At 43.0% G+C, this 25594-nt stretch overlaps 2 protein-coding genes across 8 annotated transcripts in view; one reads left to right on the top strand and one right to left on the bottom strand.

Annotated features, from left to right (window-relative positions):
• The window catches only part of Syn1 (synapsin I), a 43372-nt gene extending 41473 nt beyond the window's left edge, over nucleotides 1–1899 (top strand). The window contains exon 13 of one of the 2 annotated variants that reach the window (XM_048461281.3): nucleotides 841–1899. In XM_048461281.3, coding sequence (XP_048317238.2) covers nucleotides 841–868 — 28 coding nt within the window. In that variant the 3' untranslated portion in view covers nucleotides 869–1899. Of the gene's footprint in view, nucleotides 1–802 lie in introns of both variants that reach the window. The other variant, XM_048461280.2, reaches the window with a different exon arrangement.
• On the bottom strand, nucleotides 1891–13246 carry Araf (A-Raf proto-oncogene, serine/threonine kinase). 6 transcript variants are annotated; one of them, XM_048461282.3, is made up of 17 exons: nucleotides 13077–13246; nucleotides 11951–12101; nucleotides 11667–11819; nucleotides 11394–11497; nucleotides 10383–10485; nucleotides 10138–10292; nucleotides 9924–10031; nucleotides 8447–8603; nucleotides 8318–8345; nucleotides 8086–8225; nucleotides 7787–7989; nucleotides 4641–4817; nucleotides 4504–4550; nucleotides 3903–4021; nucleotides 3561–3692; nucleotides 2591–2725; nucleotides 1891–2420 (listed from the first exon to the last, which is right to left on the bottom strand). In XM_048461282.3, the coding sequence occupies exons 3-17, from the start codon at nucleotides 11760–11762 to the stop codon at nucleotides 2286–2288; spliced, it is 1839 nt and encodes a 612-aa protein (XP_048317239.1). In that variant the 5' UTR covers nucleotides 11763–11819; nucleotides 11951–12101; nucleotides 13077–13246; the 3' UTR covers nucleotides 1891–2285. The 6 variants fall into 6 exon arrangements, with proteins under 6 accessions (XP_048317239.1, XP_048317242.1, XP_085540628.1 ...); XM_048461285.3 differs by having other exon boundaries at nucleotides 11951–12040; XM_085684502.2 differs by having other exon boundaries at nucleotides 8447–8588; nucleotides 11951–12040; nucleotides 13077–13243.
• Nucleotides 13247–25594: the final 12348 nt, after the last annotated feature.

The raw sequence follows: 25594 nt of genomic DNA, 5'->3' as shown, positions 1-25594 counted from the left end.
TAGGCAAATCTGTAGCCTTGCATCATTTCACTCTTTTCAGCATCTCCTCAAACTTTACCTAATAGTCTAAGCTCCTTTCTGGTTCATTCGCAAATCCTTCTGGCACTTCAAATTCTCCCAGATCATCATTTCTGCTTCTTCTGGTCCATTCTATCCCCTTAGCCCTTGCCCTAAAATTTTACTTGCCCTACTCATTTGTTCAGGCTTGCCCCCTACCAGCCTGTCCTTGGCTGAGGCCCCTCCTAGACTCCTTACCTTTTGACTAGAAACTTCCCTCTCATCCTTTGTATCAAACTAGCCAAGAATTGGGTCAAGGACTCTTCCCATTAAAGCCATACCACTTTACCTTGTTCCTAAATCCTCCCAGCTGACCCCACATCCCAGATCCCTGGTCCCAGCTTCACCTGTTCCTAGAGTTCTCCCAGCCTTTTTTTTTTTTTTGGTGTTGTTTGTTTGTTTTGCTTTGTTTTGAGACAGGGTTTCTCTGTAGCTTTGGAGCCTGTCCTGGAACTAGCTCTTGTAGTCCAGGCTAGCCTCGAACTCACAGAAATCTGTCTGCCTCTGCCTCCTGAGTGCTGGGATTAAAGGCTTGTGCCACCACTGCCTGGCTCAGAGTTCTTCCACTCTTGAGAAACTATCAGGGTCCAGGCCCATGCTTGGGGGTGGGAAGGTCACAGGCACAGCCCCAGGATTAGAGGGGCAGGGCTGGGGCTGGGCCTGGGGTAACATTGTGTTTCTCTCCCTTCCTCTCTTTCCTCTTCCCCCCTCCCTCCCATGCCTCCTCCACCTTGTCTCTCTCTAGCAAATCCCAGTCTCTGACCAATGCCTTCAACCTTCCAGAGCCAGCCCCGCCCAGGCCCAGCCTTAGCCAGGATGAGGTGAAAGCTGAGACCATCCGCAGCCTGAGGAAGTCTTTCGCCAGCCTCTTCTCCGACTGACACCCTACTCTGAGAACCCCTAAATCCCTAGACAACCCTCTCTGGGTCCTGAGTCCATTTCACACTTTTGGAATCTCCAAATCCCTCGAAAACCCCTCTTCTGGCTCTCCAGCATCCCACTTCTCATTCCTCAAGATGCCAGCGTCCCTTCAGAAACCTGGTCTGAGATGCAGTTCTCACATGTGGGAACCCCCAAGGCCATTTAGAATCCTGTTCCTAGTCACTTCCAGATGTTTTAAAATCTCCAAATTCCTGAAGACCTATGCTTCTGGTACCCCTAAAAGGAGATTTCCTCCCTGGAAGTCCCTCAATACCAGAACACCGTTTCTGGCCTAATTCATCAAATCCTCTCCTGGAGCTCCAAAATACCTGGAAAACCCTAGTCTACTCTTAGTCCTGAATCTCTCCAGCACGCCTTGCTCAAAAGTTTCTAATTCCTCAAGAAGCCCCTACCTTTAAGCCCCTTCCATGGATCATCTCTCTGGAGATTCACATCTTCAAATGTCACCTACCATCCACCACCCGGTCCCTCAAGGACTTCCTTCACCTGTTTCCCTCAACCCCATACAACACACTGGAAGTTCTTCCCACTTCTAGGACCCCTCAGTTCCCTTCTCCAGAAACCCCCTGCCCAATTTCCTGCCTCTGACAGCTGTCTTTAAATATGCAAACTCCACCCATCCTCTCAGAATCCTTTGCACAAGGCCAGTGGTCTCCCACTCCCCCACCTTTGCCAATGTCTGTCTGTGTCTGTGACTGACTTGGCCTCCTCTTGTGCCATGCTTGGCATATGTGGTCCTTGTTCGTGCCGCCTGTGGTAATGTGTACAGTGGCGCTGTTTGTGTGGTCTGCACTTTCCTTCAACCTCCACTTCTTGCCTGGACTTGCCCCACCCCTTAGCGGCTCTGAACCCCAAGAGAAGAGTTGGGAAGCAAAATAAACAAGCAAAGGCCCAGCAGAATTCTGTGCTTCTTGGTAAAGAGGACAGTCCTTGAATAGGGGGAGAAAAAAGGAAATTTCCAAATCCACATGGGGTGCTGGGAACCCCAAAATCCAGTGAAGACACATCAAGCATAAACTTTAGAAAGAGGTTCTGAGTGGAATGAATTCCAGCCGTTGGAGATGAAACAGCTCTCCAAATCAGAAAAATCCCCAAAGCCAAGAGGAAACCAAATTATGGAGGAAGCAGGGGACCTCAATTTTGGGGGGTCCCCCAAATTTTCCAGAGTGTGGGATAGGGAATCCTGAGGCAGTATCAAGGCAGAGGCAGAACAATGACTGGCCAGTAAGAAGGGATGCCTTGGCATGGCAGGCTGAAATTGGCTCCCTGTTGGCTGGGAGTGGGGTCTAAGGCACAAGGCGGGCTGCGCTGAGAAGGCAGGCAGGCAACTCATCAGCCTGGGTACGATGCAAGGAGGGTTCGGAGGCACTCCGCTCAATCTTGGGGAACGACCGCTGCAGTAGCTCGATCGTGGCCAGGATCTGGGAGCAGGTGAAGATGAGGAGGGGTGTCCAGAGTCCCAGAGACAACCCCAACATCCCCAATCCCAAGCCTTCAACATGGTTCATATTCACATCTGCCTCTACCTCTGTATCCTCCTCTATCTCATAGTACATCTCCCCAAGGCATCCAACCCTCCTACCCAGCCCACCTGGGGAAATAGGGGTCGCTCCTCCCGCTGGAACTTGAGGCAGTCAGACAGCAGGCGCTTCATGGCCTTGGGACAATTACTGAAGATTTTGCTGAGGTCCGGAGACAGATAGCCTCGGCCCACCATAAAGATGATCTGGTGTGAGAGGAATGGGTTGATTTTGGATTTGAGGCCCAAGGAACTATGAATCTCAAGAGACATGGGAGATTAATTTTTGAGGGGCCCGGAGGAGTCTGGGTCACTGAGGACTTGGGAAGATTTTTCTGCTGCTCGAACTGAGGGCTTTAAATTCAGGGTGCCAAAGATTCTAAGTATGTATGGAATGGAACAACATGAGTCCAGAGTTTACAGGGGCTTAAGAGCCTGGAAAATAGTGAAACGTAGAGAAATGCAGAGCATTGTTTCTTGGGGAAACTTCCATTTCTGTAAGGATCTGGGGGTATAAATGACTATAAGTCTATGTAGACTCAATGCTCAAATACTTGGTATCTGGAGCCTAGAGAATCCTGGTATCTAAGAGCATGGAAAGTTCTAGGCCTTGAATTTAGAGAACCGTGAGAACCCAAGACCTAGAGTGTTACGGATGCTAGGACCCCAAACCCTGGGTGACTATGGGTATTTGAGAAGCACAAAAGAATTGAGTGTTGGGCACTTGGGGTATTTTGGGCATCCACAGTTGGAGACTGTAAATACTGAAGGTTCAGAGGGCTTCTGGATGTTTGGGAGTCTAGGGGTATTCTGATAGAAAGTCAAAGGACCCTGGATTTTAAGGGTTCTGGTTCAGGAGATTGTGCATGTCCTCAGGAGGGAGGACAGGAGTTATGATGAGACATCTAGGAGAGAGATTCTAGGGCTCTCAATCCAGAAAACCCTAGGCTTGGGGGAAAACTATTAACATTACTGGTGTGTACAAAGGAGGGAGGGGACCTGGAGTGTGAAGCCCTGAGAACTGAGGGTAAGTTGGGCTCACCTGGTCACGGCTGCCAATGTGGCTGTAGGGCAGTGAGCCGGTCATAAGCTCATAAAGCACAACACCGTAGGCATAGACATCTGACTGGAAGCTGTAGGGGTTTGGGTCTTGCATACGGATCACCTCAGCTGCCTGGCAGGGAAGGGGAACCATGAAAGTCAAGTACTAGATCCTGCTAGTCACACTGAGGACAGCTTAGAGCTATCCTCATATCATATGAGGATATCAGCATAGGCAGTCCAGATACCCATGTGTGGCACAAGCATTCCCACTTTGCCCCACATGTCCCAGACCAGAAGACCATATCTCCCATTGTTCTCCAGCTAGCCTGGCCCAACTTACCATCCATAACACAGACCCTGAGGGCTGCTCTAAGGGCTGTGCCCCACTCCACCGTGTCTTCACCGTGGCCAGGCCGAAGTCACCAATCTTGACTGTGAGCCCCTCATGTAGGAAGATATCCAGCAAGGTCAAGGACTATTACAAGGAATCCCAATAGCTATGCCTCTCTCCTTGACTGGGAGGTTCTCAGAACTCCTGTGCTGGTGAGTCATGTCTCTAACCAGAAGCCACACCATTTCATACTAACTACCCACAATTAATGGGACCCCACTTAGTCCCATTGTGAGTCAAGACCAAGAAGCCCCTTGGACAACACATAAAGCTGTCATGCCTGGGACAGTGACCAGGAGCTCCCTATAATGTCCTCTATAACTGCTACATCTCATATCCTGACCCAGCAGTATGCAAACCAACCATCTCCCAAACAAAGATCCCTCATTCAAAGGCCCTTCACCAGCCATAATCTCTGCTACCTGGCAAGAAACCATGCGATACAAGTACTTCCCTTTTCACCTCCAGAATCTTACTCCAATAACTATCCCTCTAAACTATTTCACCCTGATTAATACCCACCCCAGTCCCAGGCAGGACAGGTAGATACTGTTTGACTTGAGATCTCGGTGGATGATGTTCTTGGCGTGGAGGTAGCTGTGGAGATGGAAGTGGGTAATGAATCGGCTAGAGACTACTTCATCTCTTCCTCCCTCTTCCCCCACCCTCTTAGGATGTGAGGCTCACTCCATGCCCTGGGCAGTCTGCCGGGCCACATCAATGAGCTGGACCATGTCAAAGCGCGTGTCAGCCACATGTAGGTGGTGGTATAGGCTGGAACCCTCACACCATTGAGTGATGATAGCAAACCCCGGCCGGGTCATAAAACCCATGAACAGCAAAATGTTGACATGTCGTGTCTTCCTGTAGGCAGGGAGGACAAGTTGGGGAAAAGGGTCAGGAAATAGAACAAGTGTCATGTATTTACTCAGCAACAGGAAAAGCAATGGCAGTTGCTTTCTCTGTCATTAACTTTACCTTGTCTTTAAGGGTGCTCAGGGTCAGAATGTTGTCAGATCCTAGTTTGTGAGACTTGGTGGACTGATTCTCTACTGGGGGCTGGGAGGATTTGGATGTCCTGACCTTCCTCAACAAAATTCTATTTTATTTTATTATTTTATTCTGTTTTTGAAACAGGGTCTCATGCTGTATACCAGCTGGCCTGGAGCTCACTAAGTAGCCTGGGCAGGCCTCAAACTCTCAGCAATCTTCCTGCCCCAACCTCACAAGCACTGGGATCATGGGCATGAGCCACCACACCCAGCAGTGGCTGTTTTACAGATGACAAAATGGGAGGCCGACCTTCTTTAATTAATACTGATAAATACAGGGTCAAGACATGGAGGCATGTGTGATATGGGAGGATGATAGGTCTATTAATCACTTTGAGAGGTTTAGAGGTAAAGAATCTGTAATCTGGAACCATGTTATAACCCAAGTTCAGTTTCAACCTTTACCAGTTATTCATTGTCCAACCTTGGAGAGGACCTCTAACCGTTTTTTTCTGGGTACCTGAGTCTACCACACATAAACTGTCATGTATAAATCCTTTTGTCACAGTTTATGAGAAAACCCACATTCTTTTATATAAATACTAACCATTGTTAGAATACACAAATGCAAACAGCAGAAATGATACTTAGATCACAGAAGACAATAGAGCACCAGGACAGTCCCTTCTTGTTTTAATACCTGAGATGGAACCCAGAGCCCTTCATATGCTAAGCACATGTTCTACCACTGAGTTCTGCAACATAAGGGTTGTTTTTGGGTTTTGAAACAGGGTTTCATGTATCTCAGGCTAGCTTCAAATTCTTGATGCTCATGACTCAGTCTAGTAAGTGCTAGAAGTATGGTCATGTACTACCACACAAAAACACACAGCTAAACAGATGGAAAAACAAAACAAAAACACAACTTTTTTGAGACAAGGTTTCACCACATATCTTGGAACTGTTTGAAATTCTGTATATTTGTGTATATGCAGGTACATATGGATGTGTTAGTGCATATGTATGCACATGCATGAGGAGGCCAGAGGACACCTAGGGTGTCATTTTCAGGAACTGTTCACTTTGCTTACTTATTTTATCACCTTGCTTTATGAGGATGAGATTTTTCACTGGGACCTAGGGCTTGACAATTAGTCTAGACTGGCTAGCTGATGAGTCCCTGGGATCCCACATTTCTGCTTCTCTACTGCTGAGACTGTAACCCTGTGCTGCCATACCCGGCCTTTTACATGTGTGCTAGAGCTCAAACTCAGGTCTTGATGCTTACATGATAAGTACTTTACTGAGTTACTACCCCAACTCAGGATCAACTCAGGTTGATCCTCCTGCTTCAACCTCCTAAGAGCTGAGATTCCAGGCATGCATCATCCTACCCAGTTTAACATGGGAACCCGTGTGTGTGTGTGTGTGGCGGGGGGGGGGGGGGTCAGGTATATTCCTCAATCACTCTCCATATTGTTTTGTAATTGATATACATACATGATTGTGCATTCACCTGTGCATGTGCATGGGTGTAGAGGAGAGAGGCTGATTTGCGGTGTCTCCCTTGATTGCTCTCCATCTCAGTTTTTGAGACAGAATCGCTCATTGAACCTAGACTTCAGTAATTGGCTAGACTGGCAGCCCCAGTGATCCCCTCTGGTCTCTTCCTTCCAAGTACTAGGATTATAGGGGTGCACCACTACTGCACCCAGCTTTTTACTTTTTATGTGAGTGTTTGGAATCCAAACTCAAGTGCTTACATGGCAAGCACTTTACCGACCGAGCCATCTCCCCAGCTGAAGATTCCTTTTTTCGTGTCTATATCTGTGTATACAGAGCATGTTTGCTACAGTGTGCAGTGTGGAGGTCAGAGGACAGCTTCCAAGAGTCAGTTCTCTCCTTCTACCTTATATGTCCCAGGGACTGAACTCTGGTTGTCAAACTTGGTCCTTACCAGCCCAAAGATTCTTAATAGTGATAAGTCAATGAATAAAACATAGAGTGCAAATTATTGCATATTCAAATCATCAAAATCTACAGAGATAAGATGAGATGAAAGTAAGTTTTCTTATTGTGGCATCCATTTGTGTCTATTTGATAGAGGGGGAAAGCCCATTTAAGCATCCTCAGGATTGTCAGAAAGCATACATTCATGATGGCAAGAAGTACAGCTCACCAGTAGAACATTATGTTTAGTATGGGGAAGCCCTGAGCTACACACACATACTCACACGCATACACACACGAAAAAAAAAAACAACTATTCAGTCTTGCTTATGTAAAATAGAGGCACACAGTACTATGTTACTTAATAACTGTAGTGGCTAAAAGGGTTCCTCAGTGTGGATAAATTATATATAGTGTTGATTATACCTAAATTACAGCATTTATAATAACTAAACAGTTGGACTATGACTATGATTATAATTAACAATATTTTTCTTTGTATCAAAACATTATTATAATTAACAACAAGCCCACAACACAATAAAGTAATTAGGATTAATGATTCAGCAAAAAGATAGGAAGGATGTGAGCATTCTTGGAACTAGAATTACATAAAATCTTCTTCATGAATTAATGATCATAAAAATTGCCTATCGTCAGCCCCAGTTCATAGACAGTAAATAACAATGTTAATCCAAAGAAACATCATTATCACCACAGGTTATCTGAATAGGCCCATTGCTCAGAAGGGAGAGGAACGGCTCAGAGAGAAACCAATATCGCACAAGTGTACAGACATGAAAAAAGTACCCCAGTATGGCTTTTTCCCCACAGAAACACTAAACATCCCCTGCAACTATCCCATCCCACGCACACACATACCAAGCTCACCTGAGCACTTGCATCTCATTCTTGAAGGCCTGGGCCTGCTCAGCAGTAGGTTGAGCCACCTTGAGCACTTTCACAGCTACATCACCATGCCAACGACCCCGAAACACAGTGCCAAAAGAGCCTGTCCCGATCCTCTTCAACAGCTGTACCTCACTGGGTGGCACCTCCCAGTAATAGCCTGAGTCCCGATACCCCAGGTTTTTCTGTAGGTCAGACGGGTAGCATCAGAGGGACCTACCCACAACCCTCAATCATGGCACTTAGACTGTGGTGGCCCCCAAGGATTTCCTATGGCATACCACTTTTTTCTTTTCATCTGCCAAGGACTTCCGCTCTCGCTGCTCTGAAGGTGACTTGGAATGTGGAGATTTCCTTCCCGAGGACACACTAGCTGGGCTAGGGCTACCCCGGGGAGCTCCATCACCACTTCTACCAGCAGCTGTGGTTGTACAGAATATTATGAGTGAAAGCAAGTGGGGTGGTGAGGCAGAGAGAGTTCAGGGTACAGGCAGGGGTAGGGAGTTCTCTCACCATCGGTGCTGAAGCTCTGAGCAGTAAACTGGAAAGAGGTGGGAGCAGTAGTCAAAGTGAGGATGTGGCAACAGTTATGGCTCAGGGCAATGCTCTGTTGCTCCCCACCATTGTCTCCTTGGCACCCACCTGCATGAGGCTGGAGTCCATGGGAGCTGTGGTGCTGACCATGTGGACGTTAGGAGTAGATGTGGAGCGGATGCGCTGCAGTGGGGGATTGGCAGGGGCAGGGAAGGAGAAGTGCTCCAGGTCACAAGGCTGGGTGTAAGGGCTGATAGATAAAAAGCTGTAAAATCAATGCAAAAGGAAGCAGAAAGCAAAGAAAACCCAACCGTACCACCATGAATGTGCATTTAGCTCATACATTTACATGTCTATCGGTCATACCAGTTCAAGAAACATTTACTGAGTGCCTGCTATGGGCCAGTTTCCACTCTAAACTGAGAAGATCAAACTGTGGATACCATAAAGAAGAAGCTCTTGCTCTTGTAGGGTTATTCTAGTAGAGGTACAAGAATAAAAAAAAAAACAAATATGTAATATTTATATATAGTGATAATATATAGTGATAGACAAAGGAGAAAACAAAATGAAGTAAGGAAGTAGAAAGTGTTCCTGAGGGAGTCAGGAGTGGGTTCTCAGAAAGAATGACATTGGGGAAAAGGTCTAAAGGAGGAACAATGAAGGACAAAGATAGCTGGAGAAAGGGTAAGATATGATTTTTTTATTACATATCATAATGACATGTATTTTTCAAATATTTATTTTATAATAATATACATTACCTATATTAAAATGGCAATGTTTAAATATATATTATATCATGTAATGCATATTGTACATATAATATAAAGAATACACATATTTCATGCTACAAATTTTTTTTGCTGTTTTGAGACAGTCTCATGTAACTCAGGCTGGCCTTGAACTTGCTAATCAGTAGAGGATGGCCTTGAACTATTTATTCTCTTGCCTCTATATCCCATGAATTACCACACCTTATACAAAAACACTTTTCTGTTCCTTTCACTATCCTGAGATTATGGGTAATCAACACACATATACTCATGACTACAAATAATAATAATAATAATAATAGTACATTAACCTTACTTTTTATGTATTATATAAAACTATAGGGTATCAGTCTATCGAACATAAGAGAAATAAAAGTGCTTTCTGATACATTAATACTTATTTCAAAGAGAATAGACTTGAATGTGGTTATACTGGAAGAAATGAACAAACCAGTTAGATGTATACACACACACACACACACACACACACACACACACACATATATATATTTGTAATTAATAAGAATTGTTATTTACTCTGTACCAGGTCTTGCTCTAAGCATTGCACATATGTCAACTCTTAATCCTCTTCAGAACCCACTGTGGTAAAGTATCATTCCCCTCTTCGCAGTTGAAAAAACTGAAACCCAATGTGACTGGGTGCCTTACCAATAGTCCCATAGTTCCATGCCTTACTCAGACTTGTAAGTGCTCAATATGAAGCAAACAAATGAATAAAAGTATGATCTATCAGGGTCCTCTGATCCTTTTCTCACTGGCCCCCAGCCTTTCAAATAAGACATCCCTACCTTGGACCCTGGGGGGTTAGCAGCTCATTTACAGAAATATTTGAAGGAACCTCTTGCTGTCTGGAGCTTCCAGACAAATCTTGGATGCTGTGGTAGAACCTTAAGGACATAAAGGTATAAAACAAAAAGGCTGTGAGTATAGGTCTGCTGTCTATAAGCCCTTGTACCTGGGCTTCTATCCTCCCTCCCTTAAGCTACTCCAGGCTAGGCTTACTGTCGGCAGTTGGTACTCATGTCAACACAAACTGTGGGGACCTTGGAGGAACAATGCTGGTGGAACTTGTAGCCACAGGTTTGGCAGCGGAAGCCATGGAACAGAAACTTAAGGCAGAAGTCACAAAAGGCCAAGCTGAAGAATGTCTTCCGTACCTGCAGCCACAAAGCAGGGTAAGTTCAGGCCTAACTGAGGGCCCTTCCTGTCAACACTGTGGCCTCCCCCACCACCCCTGTTGCACTTACAAAATTGTGCATGGTCAGTGGCACATCTTCTAGGACCTCCACAATGAGCTCTTCACCATCCAGAGGTGCAATGGCTGTGTCCCAGGCAGTGACTGTCTTTCTTCTGCAAGGAATATAAGAATGAATAGGATGATGAACTAGAGCCATGGAGACAAGGAAGTTCCAAAAGTTCCTCGTAACCCCATCCATGAACTACTACTCTCTGGCATGTTTAATTCTCACTAAGCTAGTCACTATTAGTCTGGAGAGATGGCTCAGCAGTAAAGAGAGCCTGGGTTCATGTCCCAGTACTCACATAGTAGCTCACAGTTCTCAGGGATCTAGAACTTTCTGTTCTCTACAGGCATCAGGAACACACACCATGCACATAGACACATGCAGTCAAAACACTCATACACATAAAAAAGGTAAAATTTCTAAAAGAAATGTCATGTTCTCATTCCTACTTTATAAGTTAGGAAACAGGCTTAAGGAAAAAGTGATTTGCCCAGTGCTAGGACCCCAGATATGTCCACCACTCCCAAATTCAATCTGTGATCTTAATCATGAGGTAAGAGGCAAATAAAACTAAATCTCAGAAGTATTAAGCCAGGACCTAAGAAAGGAGCTGATAAGACATTGAAACAACAGATAAAATGCAAAATAAGAACTACATCCAAAAAGTTAAGGAACCAAAGAACACGGGAATAAAAAGAAAGCCAATGAAGATCAATTCCACAGTGCATGGGGAAAATGAGAAAAGAAACAGCTGATGAGTTCAGGAAATTGTGAAAGAACAAGACAGATGAACTCTGGAAGGTGACAGGGTGAGGACTTGGGGGCGACAGGGTGAGGACTTGGGGGCTGAGTAGATAATGAGTTGCAGAACTTCCAGTCAATGAATGAATGAAGTGAAACAAAAGATGTTACTTCAACTGGTGGAAGACTCCAAGATAGAAAAGAAGGACTAAGATGATGTTGAAGAAGGGAGGTGTAGGGACCCAATGGATGGTATAGGTTTTCCATACTTACCCTTTGATGAGTCTGTAGACCACGCAGCAATCTTGATTGAGACCCCGCACCTTGAGGGCCTTGTCCAAAGAGTCATAGACACTCATGCCATCCCGGACAGTCACCTATGTGTGTATGTGTACACAGTTTGGGGTCTTCAGCAACCAATAATTTCCCTATCAAATTATTCCATCCCTCTGCAGTAGCCATTTCCTACCCCTTGTTACCCTTCTGATCCCAGATTTACAATTGGAACCATCTGGAATCCATGTCAGTTTTGTCTCAGTGACTCACCACTGTGCGTTGCTTGTTAGGCAGGTACACTTTGACAGTGCCAACTGCCCGAGCTGGCTCAGCCCCACTAGCAGTAGGGCCTCGTGGTGGTTCCATGGAACCTGCTTTTGTCAAGATGGGCTGAGGTAGGACTGGGCTGGTTCCATAGGGTTCCTAGAAGGTCGAGGAAAATTCAGAGGTCTGGTAATGATAGCTTGAAAGCAGAATGGCAGAGGACAAATAAATCCCATCTCCAAGCTCCCATTGCTCCCTGCAGCCCAATAATGCTAACACCTGATGCTTACCCTTCTCTGCTTGGAATCTCCTATTGCTTATTTCATAGGTGAGTGCCAAGATCTCAGACTCACTGCATTGAGGAGGCAGTACACACTGTCCTGGAGGGCACAGTACACAAAATTCTTCTGGAGACTAATGGGGAAGTCAGTATGTACTGCACTGGAGAACAAAGGTTCAGATACATAATGGGAATGAACAGGCTGTCCTGGCTCTTAATGGAGAACAGGGTGATCAGATAGTATAGTGAAAGGAGTTACAGACAGGGAAGGGAAAAATGAACTATCATCAGATCTTGTCTTTAGTTTGGAGGAAATGGAGACTTGTACCATGATCTTAAAAGGAACTGTGAGCATCCCAGAGCACTGGAGTAAGGCTGATGGTAGAATAAAGGCACTGTCAGCTAATAGGTCACCAGACTCTGTGACGAATTCACAAAGAGGGACACCAAACACTATGCCGAAGAGAAATGTAATAGGAGTAACTAGGGACTATGTAAGGCAGGTGGATATAGACCGAATTACACATTAAGCCAAATGCAAATGACAATGATGGCTCATCAGAAAACACTGTTAAAAGAAAAGGAAAAAGAACACCAGGTAAGGCAAATGGAGGTAAGGTTGGGGAAGAGGTCTCTAAAAGCTCTCCCTGATAACTACTGAAAGGTCAGAAATAGATTACTAGTGTAAACGCACTGGAAAATCATGGAAGGAGGTTGCGGCGATCCTCAGACATTTCCCTAAGAGGGGTAGGCTATTAAGGACAATAAGGAACCATGGAAGAGAGCTGATTCTCCTTAACTTGTTGAGGATATCAGACACTTTGAGGGGTTTGAGTTCATCTTGGAATCTCGCACCTAAGTCCTAGACCCCACACCCCATTTGGCCCGGTCCCGCCCTCCAGAAGGGCTTCAGGTTCTGCGCAGGCGCATTGCCACTAGCACCAGGCGAAACCACAGCAGCCTGTCCACTCCTGCGGTAGAGGATGGTCTCGCCCCGGGTCAAACCACTCCATTGGTTCCGGGTGGGGGTGTTGAGATTCATATGGAAGCATCTTGGAGCTTAGCTTTCGGTCCGGACTTCCTGCCCGGATCCGGCGGCAGCTCCAAAACCCAAACCCTACCGGGCCTACCCTCACCTGTCACACCGCTACCACCACCACCGTCTCCATCTTGGGCCTGTCTTCTTGTTTCCTCTCACAATCCGCCGCCACCGTCCCTCGGCTTTTTGCTATTGGCTCTCCAGGACTCAGCCCTCCGTTCTTATTGGAGTTCGATTACGCCCATCAAGACAGGACCAGCGGAATGTGGGTCGTGTTCCGGATTAGGAGGGGTGGACCCAAATGGTAGTCTCTAGGGCAAATTTGCCTGTCCTGATTGGTGCGCAGGCGCAGTCAGAACGACAACTGAGTGTTAGGGACTTTAACCCTAACAATGCTGCAGAATAAAGAAGCTTGTCCTTTTCTGGTGTGAGTGTGCCGAGAACGACTCGATTTTAGTTTTGTATTTTCTGATCATTTGTGGCTGATCTTATGGTTTTAAGAATACGAGCAAGAGAAACCCTTAAATGCAATTTGGAGCCAGTGTTGTAAGCACATTTTTAAACTTTCATTCATATGTCTTAGTTTGACTATCTTAAAATGAGGTGGACTCAAGCTAAATGATGTTCACTGTTTACCAGCTCTAGGAAACTGTCATAACGTTTCCTAAGTAGCGGAACCGTGCTGGAGGTCTGGCTGTGGGGAGGGAGGCTTCCTATAGGAAAAAGGTTGAGGAGAAATTTGAAAGACAGTCCACAGGTAACTAGATGAAAAAAGGAGTGTGGAGCTGGAATGCAACACTGTGACAGCCATTTGTGGACATATTTTAGAATGAATATAGTTTTTAAATTGAACTTTCCCTGGCATAAAAATCAGAAAAGGGACACACATGGGGACACACACGCTCTTTTTCTTGGAACATTTCCTTCAGAAAACTCATATTTTCTCTCTTCATTTGAGATATATGTAAATCTTTTTTAAAAGCCTAGTTCGGTTGTGGTGATGTAGCCCAACAGTAGAATGAACCACAAAGCCCTGCGTTAAATCCTCAGCACCCTTTAAAAATAAATTAGGTTGGTTTCTTGTCAGTTTTATAACCACAGAAAAATTTCCTTTTGGGCCTTGAAACTACCTCTTTCAAATGTAACAACATCCCCTCTCCCTGACTGGTGGGAACTTCCTCTGTGTGCCCAACTGAAAGTTGTTTCTTGCTTGTCATAAGATATGAGACTTGGTTTTCCTTTGGATAAAGTAACAGATGGCCAACCTGACTACTAGATGAATTTAGGAGGAACCCTGTGTCCCAAATGGTGCTGTCATATTTTCTTACTTCAAAACAAGTTAGTGGCTATTTTGAGAACTTGCGTGTAATGGGTTTAGTCTGTTGGTTTTATAAAAGAATAAGATTTCTTTCTTTGACTTCCCTGCAGAAACATAACAAGAAATAATTTGAAAATTAAAAATCAGTCATGGAGCCCAGCAGCATCATTTCTAAGTATTTACTCTAGAGAAATAAAAACATATACCCAAATGATATGCTGGTAAATGTTAACTAGCTTTGTGGGAAGAAAACAGCTGTAATTTAACATTTGCTAGTTGTGGAATAAAGATTCCTGCAGTGGCTATTTCAAACTACCAGTAAGACATCACTGAACCGGAGTTAATAGAGGCCTAGAATTGGCTGTGGTGACACAGCATGCTACATATCCACACTAAAACTTGTATATAAATGTTCAGAATAGCTTTATTCATATTATCAAAAAATAAAAATAAAAGCAAGAAAACTAGAAACAGTCTAGGTATCCAACAAAAGAACTGACCAAGAACTATGACAATGATCACATAATAAAATGACACTCAGCGATCACAAAGAACTATAAAACAGCATAGATGAATCTCCTGGACCTAAGGTTAAGGGAAAGAAGTCAGACACAAAAGAGAAATACTATAGTATTCCATAGATTTCTAAGTCAGGCAAAACTAGTCTACAGTGAAAGAAATCAAGCTAGTTGTCATCTTGGGGAAGAGTAGAGAGGCTGTTACTATGGTGTGGGTGTGATCTGTACTTGTCAATCTTCGTGGTGGAATTTGGTTGCCAATGCAGGGATGCTGATAGATAGGACCTTTTAGGGGGATTGATGTCTTTATTGCAGCAATGGATTAGTTCTTACTCTTGAAAATGAGTTATTGGATGCTAAGGGAATGGCTCAAGTTGGCAAAGTGAGTGCTTCCCAAGTATGAGTGAAGTACTAAGGAACTTACTTCCCAAATAAAAACAAACAGATTGTGGTGATCTGTGTTTGTAATCCCAGTGAGTAAAAGAGACAGCAAAATCTCTGGGACTAGCTGCCAGCAAGTTTAGCAGAACCAGTGATCTCCAGGCCAATGAAAAAGCCCTATCTCAACAAACAAGGTAAAGTCTAGCAAGGGTGGTTCAGTGGTTAAAGGTGCTTGTGTTGGAAAAGGCATGTTAATGTACACCTTTAATCCCAGCACCAAGGAGGCAGAGGCAGGCAGATCTCTTTGAGTTTGAGGTCAGTCTGGTCTACATAGTGAGTATCTGAGACAGCCAAGACTGTTACTCAAAGAAACCCTGTCCTGAAAAACCAAAACCAAATGAACAAACAAACAAACAAAAAAATGATGCTTGTGTTGCAAACCGGGTAACCTGAGTTTGATCTCTGGAACCTACAAAAAGTAGAAGGAAAAATTGACCCCACAAAGGTGTCTTCTGACCTCTACATATATACCATAGCACTTGTGTACCACTCCCCATCAGTCATTCACAAAATAATTATAAACAAAGTGAATGACACATGAAAAAGGATACCAGGTGCTAACCTCTTGTTTTCATATACATGCACCCATATGTACAACTGGACACTCATGAACTCATACATATAAAAGATAATGTTGGATGCTTATATACATGTTTGTGTGGGTATGTACACATGTGCATGCAAGTTCATGTGTAGAAGCCAGAGATTGGCCTGCAGTGTCTCTCTCAGTTCATCTTAACTTTATTTTTTTGACAGGGTTTTTCACTGAATCTGGAGCTAACATTTTTTGCTAGACTGGCTGGCCAGTAAATTACAGGGTTCTGCCTATTTCTACCTTCTCAGCACTGGGATCATAGACACTACTGCAACTGACTTTTACCCTGAGGGCCTCATGACTGTATAGCAAGTATTTTTCTGAGCCATTTCCCCAGGCCCTAGAATGAATTATATAAAGTGTCTTACACTTCTTTTTAAAGAGATTTTACTTCTTGCCAGGTAGTGGTGGCACCCACCTTTAATCCCAGCACTCGGGAGGCAGAGGCAGGTGGATCTCTATGAGTTCAAGGCCAGGCCAGCCCTGTCTACAAGAGCTAGTTCCAGGACAGGCTCCAAAGCTACAGAGAAACCCTGTCTTGAAAAACAAACAAACAAACAAACAAACAAAGATTTTATTTCCTTTACTCCACCCATATGTGTGTGTATATGTATGTGCATGTTTATGTGCTCCTTGTGTTCAGGTATCTGCTGAGGATAGAAGATGACATTGGATCCTATAGAACTGGAATTACAGGTGAGATACCCACTATAGGTGCTGGGACCCAAACTGGAAGAGTATCAAGTGCTCTTAACTGCTGAGTTATCTCTCCAGCCCCCACTGTTCTCTTTTCTATATACCCTCTTTTCTTCGAACTTCCACTATGAGGCTCATATCAAAAGCCAAGCAGATTCAGATACAATTCTCTTGGACTTCCTAGCCTTTAGAACTATAAGCCCAAATTAACCTCTTTTTAGACTGAAACAGGCATAAAGGTGATGCGGGAGAATTGTCTGTATTCTGTCAATCATATTTTAATAAAACGCTGATTGGCCAGGCAGGCAGTATAGGCGGGAAAACCAGACAGGAAGTAGAGTGATGCAATGAGAACAGAAGAATTCTGGGAAGCAGGGAGGTTCCTCTGCCACTCCTGCGCAGACCACCAGAGAAGCAACATGTAACCTGCCCAGCTGAAAAAGGTACCAAGCCATATGGCTAACATAGATCAGAATAATGGGTTAACATAAGTTATAAGAACTAAAAAGTAGCCAGAGCTAATGGCCAATCAGTTTATAATCTTATGGAGTCCTGTGTATGATTTCTTTTTAGGGCATGTCGGCTGAGGGGTACCGGGCGGGACAGATACCCCAAAAAACCGGCCCCCTCATGCTACATATGGTGCCCAGACATGGATAACTGAATCCACAGAAAGCTTGAGAAAGCTTGGGAAATAGAGTAAAGCATGTTTTGTTGGTAGCAGCAATTTCTCGGGTCTGCTCTGCTTGCTAGAGGCAAGCAAACACTCCCATCTAAGGGAGGCTTCCTGACTCAGCTTTAGCTGCAAAACCTTGCAGCTCTTTAAGAGGTCCTGCCACAAAACACTTAAAATGGTGTTGGTAAAAAGCTGAACGCATGCTTTTCGGGTTTTCAGCCGTAGCAGGAAAAAAGCTGTGCTGTTGTAAAATGCCGGCTGTCCTGCCAGAGCAAATTCTGACTCTTTCAGGCAGGCGGTCCGACTGAGTGTGGTCTCAGTTTGCTTGCTGGCAAGGACCTTGTAAAGCCATAGAGTTGTGGCAGTGAACACAGCTCTGGCTGGTACCTCAGCCACAAGGCTGGAAAGCTAAAGAATGAGCTGGATCTAGCCGTCAAAGCCACGGCTTTAAAGGAGAGGATTAGTCAAAAAAGAGAGAGAGATACTGTAAAGAGAGGTTCAAAGACGAAGAAAACCTCTAAATGGTTTACTATGTGTTAAAAATATATGCAGGCTAAAAGGTTAAAGTCATTAAAAATAAAAAAGAAAGAAAAGGAGATGTAGGGTGTGGTGGTACACACCTTTAATCCCAATGCCTGGGAGGCAGAGGTACATTGACCTCTGGGACTTTAAGGGGCAGAGGTAGTTGACCTCTGTGACTTCAAGGTGTGGTAGCACACACCTTTAATCCCAATGCCTGGGAGGCAGAGACAGATAGATCTCTGAGTTCAAGGTGTGGTAGCACACACCTTTAATCCTAGCACTGGGGAAGCAGAGACACGTGGATCTCTGTGAGTTCAAGGTGTGGTAGCAAACACCTTTGAGCCCAGTACTGGGGAGGCAGAGACAGAAGGATCTCTGTGAGTTTAAGGACAGCCTGGTCTACAGTGTTATTCCAGGACAAAGATATACAGAGAACCTGTCTCAAAAAGTAAAAGTAAAAATAAAAGAAATAGAGGTTAAAATAAAGATGGAAAATAAACAGAGAATCTTGATACTGTATGCTATTATGCTCTCTTTGAATTGTTTGAATGCTGAGGAAGGAGCAACAGCTGCTAAAGGACTGTTGTTTATAAATACTGCTAAACTAACCCAAGATAGGTATTTTGAAAATACCTTGGCTTCAAAACTGAAGCCAAAAAGTATGCTACTTTGGAGAAGAGATTCTGCTTTTGTTTCCACAGAAAACGAGAGGCTCTGGATTTATTCAGAGTTAAGAAAAATCACCTTTGACCAAGGGAGGCCACCTGAAAAATCTCCGATAGGAACAGATGGCCCAGATATCTGAGTTCTTCATCCAGAACAGGTTCAAGACTGCTGCCTGAGATGATTAAAACTCACAGGATACTTCAATCAGGACTTGATGATAATTCTAAATTTTCTTTAGGTCCCCATAAGATTATCAGCACCCCCAACCAGCAGGAAGTAGCCTGAAATACTACGCTCACATTCCCAACAAATGGACTATGGGTATTTTCCTTTGTTTAAAAAAAAAAAAAAGAGGGAAATGATGCGGGAGAATTGTCTGTATTCTGTCAATCATATTTTAATAAAACACTGATTGGCCAGGCAGGCAGTATAGGCGGGAAAACCAGACAGGAAGTAGAGTGATGCAATGAGAACAGAAGAATTCTGGGAAGCAGGGAGGTTCCTCTGCCACTCCTGCGCAGACCACCAGAGAAGCAACATGTAACCTGCCCAGCTGAAAAAGGTACCAAGCCATATGGCTAACATAGATCAGAATAATGGGTTAACATAAGTTATAAGAACTAAAAAGTAGCCAGAGCTAATGGCCAATCAGTTTATAATCTTATGGAGTCCTGTGTATGATTTCTCTTTGGGGCATGCCGGCTGAGGGGTACCGGGCGGGACAGATACCCCAACAAGCCGGCCCCCTCATGCTACATAAAGGAATTTTTGGAGACAATTGGAATGTTCTGTATGGATTTTTTCCAAAACTTGTTAAATCCTATACTGAAAATAGATATACATTTTAATGTATGTCAAATATACACCAACTAAAATGGATATTGGGCTGGGGTAATAGTGCATTATTTGTCATATTGCAAGGCTTGGTGCTCAATTCCCAGTGCCACCAAAATGTGCATGGCAAAATATGGCTTAAGACATAATCCTAAATATATTAATTTCTTAGAAATTACTATGGATTGGATTATTTTTTAAAGTCTTCTTTTCTGAAATTGAATTTCTGGACCCTCAAATCTGCATCTCACAGTGCAGTCCCACTGCACTGTGAAGTCACGAGCAACTGCTGCTGGAACTTAGTGACAGGCTCCAAAATGCTTTGCGAGAGGGAGAAAGGAATGTGTTTTTAAATTTGAATTCACTTAGATATGATTTAATTTGTTCTTTCAAATAATTTTTTAACTTTATTGTATGTGCATTGGTGTGAACATATTAGATCACCTGGAACTGGAGTTATAGACAGACAGGTGTGAACTGCCATGTGGGTGCTGGGAATTGAACCAGGTTCTCTGAAAGAACAGGCAGTGCTCTGAACCACTGAGCCATTTCTCCAGTCCCCTTGATTTAATTTGTTTTAAAAACATTTTTAAGATTTTATTTTTATTTCTAATCATGTGAATGCACACAGAAAACTGAAGGGCTTGGATTCTCTAGTGTGCTGGGAATGGAACATTGGTTTTCTTTAAGAACTGTACTTAATGCTAACCTCTGAACATCTCTCCAACCCCAGAACCTTGTTTTTGTTTTCTTTCTTTCTTTCTTTCTTTCTTTCTTTCTTTCTTTCTTTCTTTCTTTCTTCTTTCCTTCCTTCCTTCCTTTCTTTCTTTATTTTCTTTTTTTATTGAGACAGGTTTTCACTTTGTAGTTTAGACTGGCCTGGAACTCCCTATGTTAGCTTAGTCTGGCCTTAAAATCATAATCCTCCTGCATCATTCTCCTAAATTCTGGGATTATAGGTGTGTAGCACCATGATTGACTCAAACTTTGGTTTCTAGGCAGTATTTGAAGGTAAACTTCTGGTCCCATTCCCCAACATTTACAAAAAGACAGGGAAGAATGAGGCAGGAGGATTGAATGTTTTAAGCAAACCAGGATCATGATGGGAGATCTGCTTTTAAAAGAACAAGCAGGGAGCATGGTGATACACATTTGTGATCCCAGTACTTGAGAGGTTAAGGCAAGAGGATCAGAAGTTCAACACCAACCTTGGCTACATATTGACTTTGAGGCTAGCTTGAGCTACATTAGAACCTGTCTCAAAATATCTAAAGCAAAAAAAAAAATCCAGTCTTTAACCTCAGGAATAAAAATGTAACATTGCTTCATCTACAAGCAAGACAAACACAATCCCAGATTCTATTCACTGCAATTCCAGTGTTAGGGCATGGGAGGTGGGGAAGGAAGAGGTGGGGTAGAAGAGTGGGACCTCAAAGTCAATCCTTTCCCTCCAAGACTCATTCCATATTCATCCCAACTAGCAAGACTACAACCAAGAACTCCGTAATATCAGGTAAGACATGATTTAAAATGATTTGAGTTTCTCCATCATCTTCACTGTCATCATCGTCATATTAAAACTCTTGTAAGAAGGGTAGTGGTACATACTTTTAATCCCAGAAATCAGAGGCAGAAGGATTTACCTGAGTTTCAGACCAAACCTTAGAAGCATTGCATACAGACGCAACCCTCACTTATAGAAGATTATATCCAGATAAACCTGCTGTAAATTTAAAATACAAGTTGAAAATTAATTTCATACATTTTTAATAAAGTGTAGAATATCTCATGTAATTTCTACAGTACTATATCACTGCAAGGTCTCCATTGTTTGCCCTCACAATGAAGAGGTCTGACCCACAGCAACCTGCACAAACAGGATCCAACTATATATTGCTGCCTTGAGGGAAGTTAAAAATTGAAATTTTGGTTTCCTCTGGGTTTATAGCTTTTTAAGATTTATTTTATTATTTTAAATTATTATTTATTTTATAGTGTATGTGTGTGTGTGTTCATGTGCGTGAACATGCACAAGTGTGCACATAAAGTAGAGGTACCCTTAGAGGACAGAGGCATTAGTTAGGTTCCTCTGGAGCTGGGATTATAGGAAGTTATTATGAGGCACCATTATATGGTGCTAGGAACCAAACTCAAGTCCTCTGTAAAAGTAGTACATTTTCTTATCCATTAGTTTTTTTTGGTTTGGTTTGGTTTGGTTTGGTTTGGTTTGGTTGTTTGAGACAAGGTTTCTCTGTGTAGCTCTTCCTATCCTGGAACTGGCTCTGTAGACCAGGCTGGCCTTGAAGTCAGAGATCCACTTTCCTCTTCCTCCTGAGTGCTGGGAATAAAGAAGTGTACCACCACTGCTTGGCTTATTCATAGTTTGCCCCAGCCCACTGTCCTAAAGATGGAAAAAAAAATCTTTAATTGAGCCATCTAAATTGGAGACCAACTATATTAAAGGAAAAATTCAAATCCAAAACTCAGGCATGATGGGAACACTCAAAATTGATCAAGAAGATGAACTAAAGGCCAGCCTGGACAACAGTCCAACAGTCTCAATCTGATCTCAATCAATCAATTAATCATCAGATTTTAACTAACTAACAGGTTGTAAGGGCTAATCTTGACTCTCAGGACCTCTGGAAGAGCAGCCAGTGCTCTTAACTTCTGAGCCATCTCTCCAGGCCAAAGGGATAGTCTTGATTGGATTATTTGAGATGAGAAAATGAATCCTAAATCTGATTCACACCTTCTAGTGACTGCTCACATAAAAGAACATGGGAGGAGGAAGGTTTTTTTTTATCCTATTGCTTGCTTGTTTCTCACTGACAAGTTCATATATCTTGTCCCTCCCCAAACAAATACAAAATTGCCATTTACAAGCTACTGAATTTAATCAGAATTTTTAAACTTTAAATTTCCTTATTAAACCTTTTAAACTAGTAATTTGAATTTCTATCCCCATCTTCTAAATTGTTGAAAAACACATCATTAAACCAACAGACAGGGTTCTTTTGCTTTAATCTTTAAAAGTTATATATTATATGTACTCCTTTATTTATTTATTTATTTATTTATTTTTGGTATTTTGATACAGAGTTTCTCTGTGTAGCTCTGATTTTCTTGGAACTCACCATGTAGACCAGGCTGGCCTCGAACTCAGAGATCAGGATGTCTCTGCCTCCCCAAGTGCTGGGATTAAACGTGTGCACCACCACCTCCTGAAACACTCCTTCGTATTTTAATAGCATTAAATAAAAGTAGAGCAAAGATACATTAAATTTCCAAACTCAGGATCAGATGAGTAGGAAAAAAGTCATTCTATTTTCTCCGAGATATCTGTGTAAGATTTGGACATAAAGAAAATTTATGATCTTCCTATTCTTTTTCCTTCATTTTGATTTGTGTTTTATTTATTAAGACAGGGTCTCATTCAGTCCAGGGTGGCCTTGAGTTCCATATATACTGGAAGATGATTTTGAACTCATGATCCTATGGCCTCCAACTCTCATATGTTGAGATTACAGGTGTGTCCCACCATGTCCAGCTCTCTGACCTTCCTCCCAGAAGGTAGTTCATAGTATCTTTATTCTAGAGGGAGCTCTGTAACCAGGAGAAGAGAGTTCTGCTTTTCCCTTGTTAATCTGTCTTTTGCAGGTGTGTCAGTCACAACTCTTTATGAAGAACAGGAAGTGAAAGACCCTTTTTCCACCTTAGAAAAATCTATAGCAAGTTTTACACTTGCTTGATACAGTAATTGTTAGCTATTCCTGTTGGCATTATCATCACCACTAATATGATTCCTACTAAAGAACTCTGGGGACAGTCATCTCACCTGCAGGTGACCTTGCCTCTCATCGTTCACTGCAGGGATGTGCATTAGCCTATGCACTTTTCTTTTCTTTTAGTTTTTTGGTGCCAGGGATTGTACACATGCTAGGCAAGCACTCTATGGCTGAGCTATGCCCCCAGCCTTCTCACTGATCTTACTAAGGTATCAAAGAGAAGATCTGCCATCCTAAAAGAAAGCAAAATTTTATGTCCCTTTCAGAATTTGCTGTTCAAGGACACTGATGGAATTACAAGGGATTAAATATCCGCTAAGAGCTGAGTGTGGTAGTGAACGCCTTCAATCTCAGTACTTGGGAGGCAGAGGCAGGTAGATCTTTGTGAGTTCGAGGCCAGCCTGGTCTACAGAGCTAGTTCCAGAGCCAGAGTAGTTACATATAGAGAGAATGACCTGTCTCTAAACAAACAAATATCCTCCAAGAATTCCAAATGAAGGTTAATTGCATTTCAGACAGTCATTAGCAATTCTGGTGGCTTTCAGGCATCCAACTTAGCCCGGATTTGTTAGCAGTGTTGGTAATGGATGGACTTGTGCCTCTCTAAAATCATGCACCAAGGCCCTAATCCCCAATGCCTGGGTTTGCATGGAATGAAATAGTTTTAATTTTTTTTTTGTTTTACTTTGAGACGGGGTTTCTCTGTGTAGTCTTGACTGTCCTGAAACTCACTATGTAGACCTGGCTGGCCTCAAACTCAGGGATCCACCTGCCTCTGTCTCCTTAGTGCTTGCTTTAAAAGCATGTGCCACCACTCCAGGAAAAAAAATTTATTTTAAAGATTTTTTTTCTAAATTTTATGTATTTGTGTGTGCCTGTTTGTCTGCATGTGCACTATATACATGGAGGTGTCCATAAAGACCAGAAAAAAGGACATAATATTCATTAGAACTTGATTTACAGATGTTTCTGTGTCACCTGATGTAGGTGCTGGGAACAAAACTCCAGTCCTCTGCAAGATCAGTAAGTGATCTTAAACTCAGAGACATCTCTTCAACTCCTACTTTCTTTTTTAAATATTTGTTTATTATGGATACAGTGTTCTGTATGTATGTATGACTGCACACCAGAAGAGGGCACCAGATCTCATTATAGATGGTTGTGAACCACCATGTGGTTGTTAGGAATTGAACTCAGGACCTCTGGAAAAGCAGCAAGTGCTCTTAACCTCTGAGCCATCTATCCAGCCCCCTACTTCATTTTAAAAGAGTATCTCATATAACCCAGGCTAGCCTAAAAACTACTATTAGCTGAGAATAACCTTAAACTTTTGATTCTCTTGTCTCTCGCTCCTGAGTGTGCTGAGATTACAGATTTAGAAAATCACACTCAGTTTATAAAATTCTGAGGAGTGAACCAGGGTTTCACACATGTAGTATGTGGGGCTGGCTTGTTGGGGTATCTGTCCTGCCCAGTACCCCACAGCAGGCAGGCCCCAAAGAAAATCACGCACAAGACTCCATAAGATTATAAACTGATTGGCCCATTAGGTCAGGCTACTTATTAGTTCTTATGACTTATCTTAACCCATTATTCTGATCTATGTTAGCCACACGGGCTCAGTACCTTGTTCAGCAGGGCCGGTTACATGCTGCCTCCTCGGTGATCTGTGTAGGAATGGCTGAGGAACCTTTCTCCTCCCTAGCCTTATACTATTCTCATTACTCCGCCTCTACTACCTGTCTGGTTGACCCGCCTATACTTCCTGCCTGGCCAATCAGCGTTTTATTAAAATATGATTGACAGATACAGATAATTCTCCCGCACCATTTCCCTCTCTTTTTTTTTTTTAAACAAAGGAAAATACCCATAATCCATTTGTTGGGAATGTGGGCGTAGTATTTCAGGCTACTTCCTGCTGGTTGGGGGCGCTGATAGTCTTAAGGGGACCTAAAGAAAATTTAGAGTTATAATCAAGTCATGACTGGAGTATCCTGTGAGTCTCGATCATCTCAGGCAGCAGTCTTGGATCAGTTCTGGATGTAGACCTCTGTCATCTGGGCCATCTGTTCCTATCGGAGATTTTTCAGGTGGCCTCCCTTGGTCAAAGGTGATTATTCTTAACTCTGAATAAATCCAGAGTCTCTTGTTTTCTGTGGAAACAAAAGCAAAATCTCTTCTCCAAAGTAACATACCTTTTGACTTCAGTTTTGAAGCCAAGGTATTTTCAAAATTCCTATCTTGGGTTAGTTCAGCAGCATTTATAAACAAAAGTCTTTTAGCAGTTGTTGCTCCTTCCTCAGCAATCAAACAATTTAAAGAGAGCATAATAGCATACAGAATCAAGATTCTCTGTGTATTTTCCATCTTTATGTGGCTTTACTTTAACCTCTATTTCTTATATTTTTACTTTTACTTTTTGAGACAGGTTCTCTTTATATCTTCGTCCTGGAATAACTCTGTAGATCAGGCTGTCCTTGAACTCACAAAGATTCTTCTGTCTCTGCCTCCCCAGTACTGGGCTCAAAGGTGTTTGCTACCACACCTTGAACTCAGAGATC

The sequence above is a fragment of the Myodes glareolus genome, chromosome X (genome assembly GCF_982192425.1).
Source record: "Myodes glareolus chromosome X, mMyoGla1.1, whole genome shotgun sequence".
In the NCBI taxonomy this organism is placed as follows: domain Eukaryota; kingdom Metazoa; phylum Chordata; class Mammalia; order Rodentia; family Cricetidae; genus Myodes; species Myodes glareolus.
This window is presented reverse-complemented; position numbering and strand designations above follow the sequence as displayed.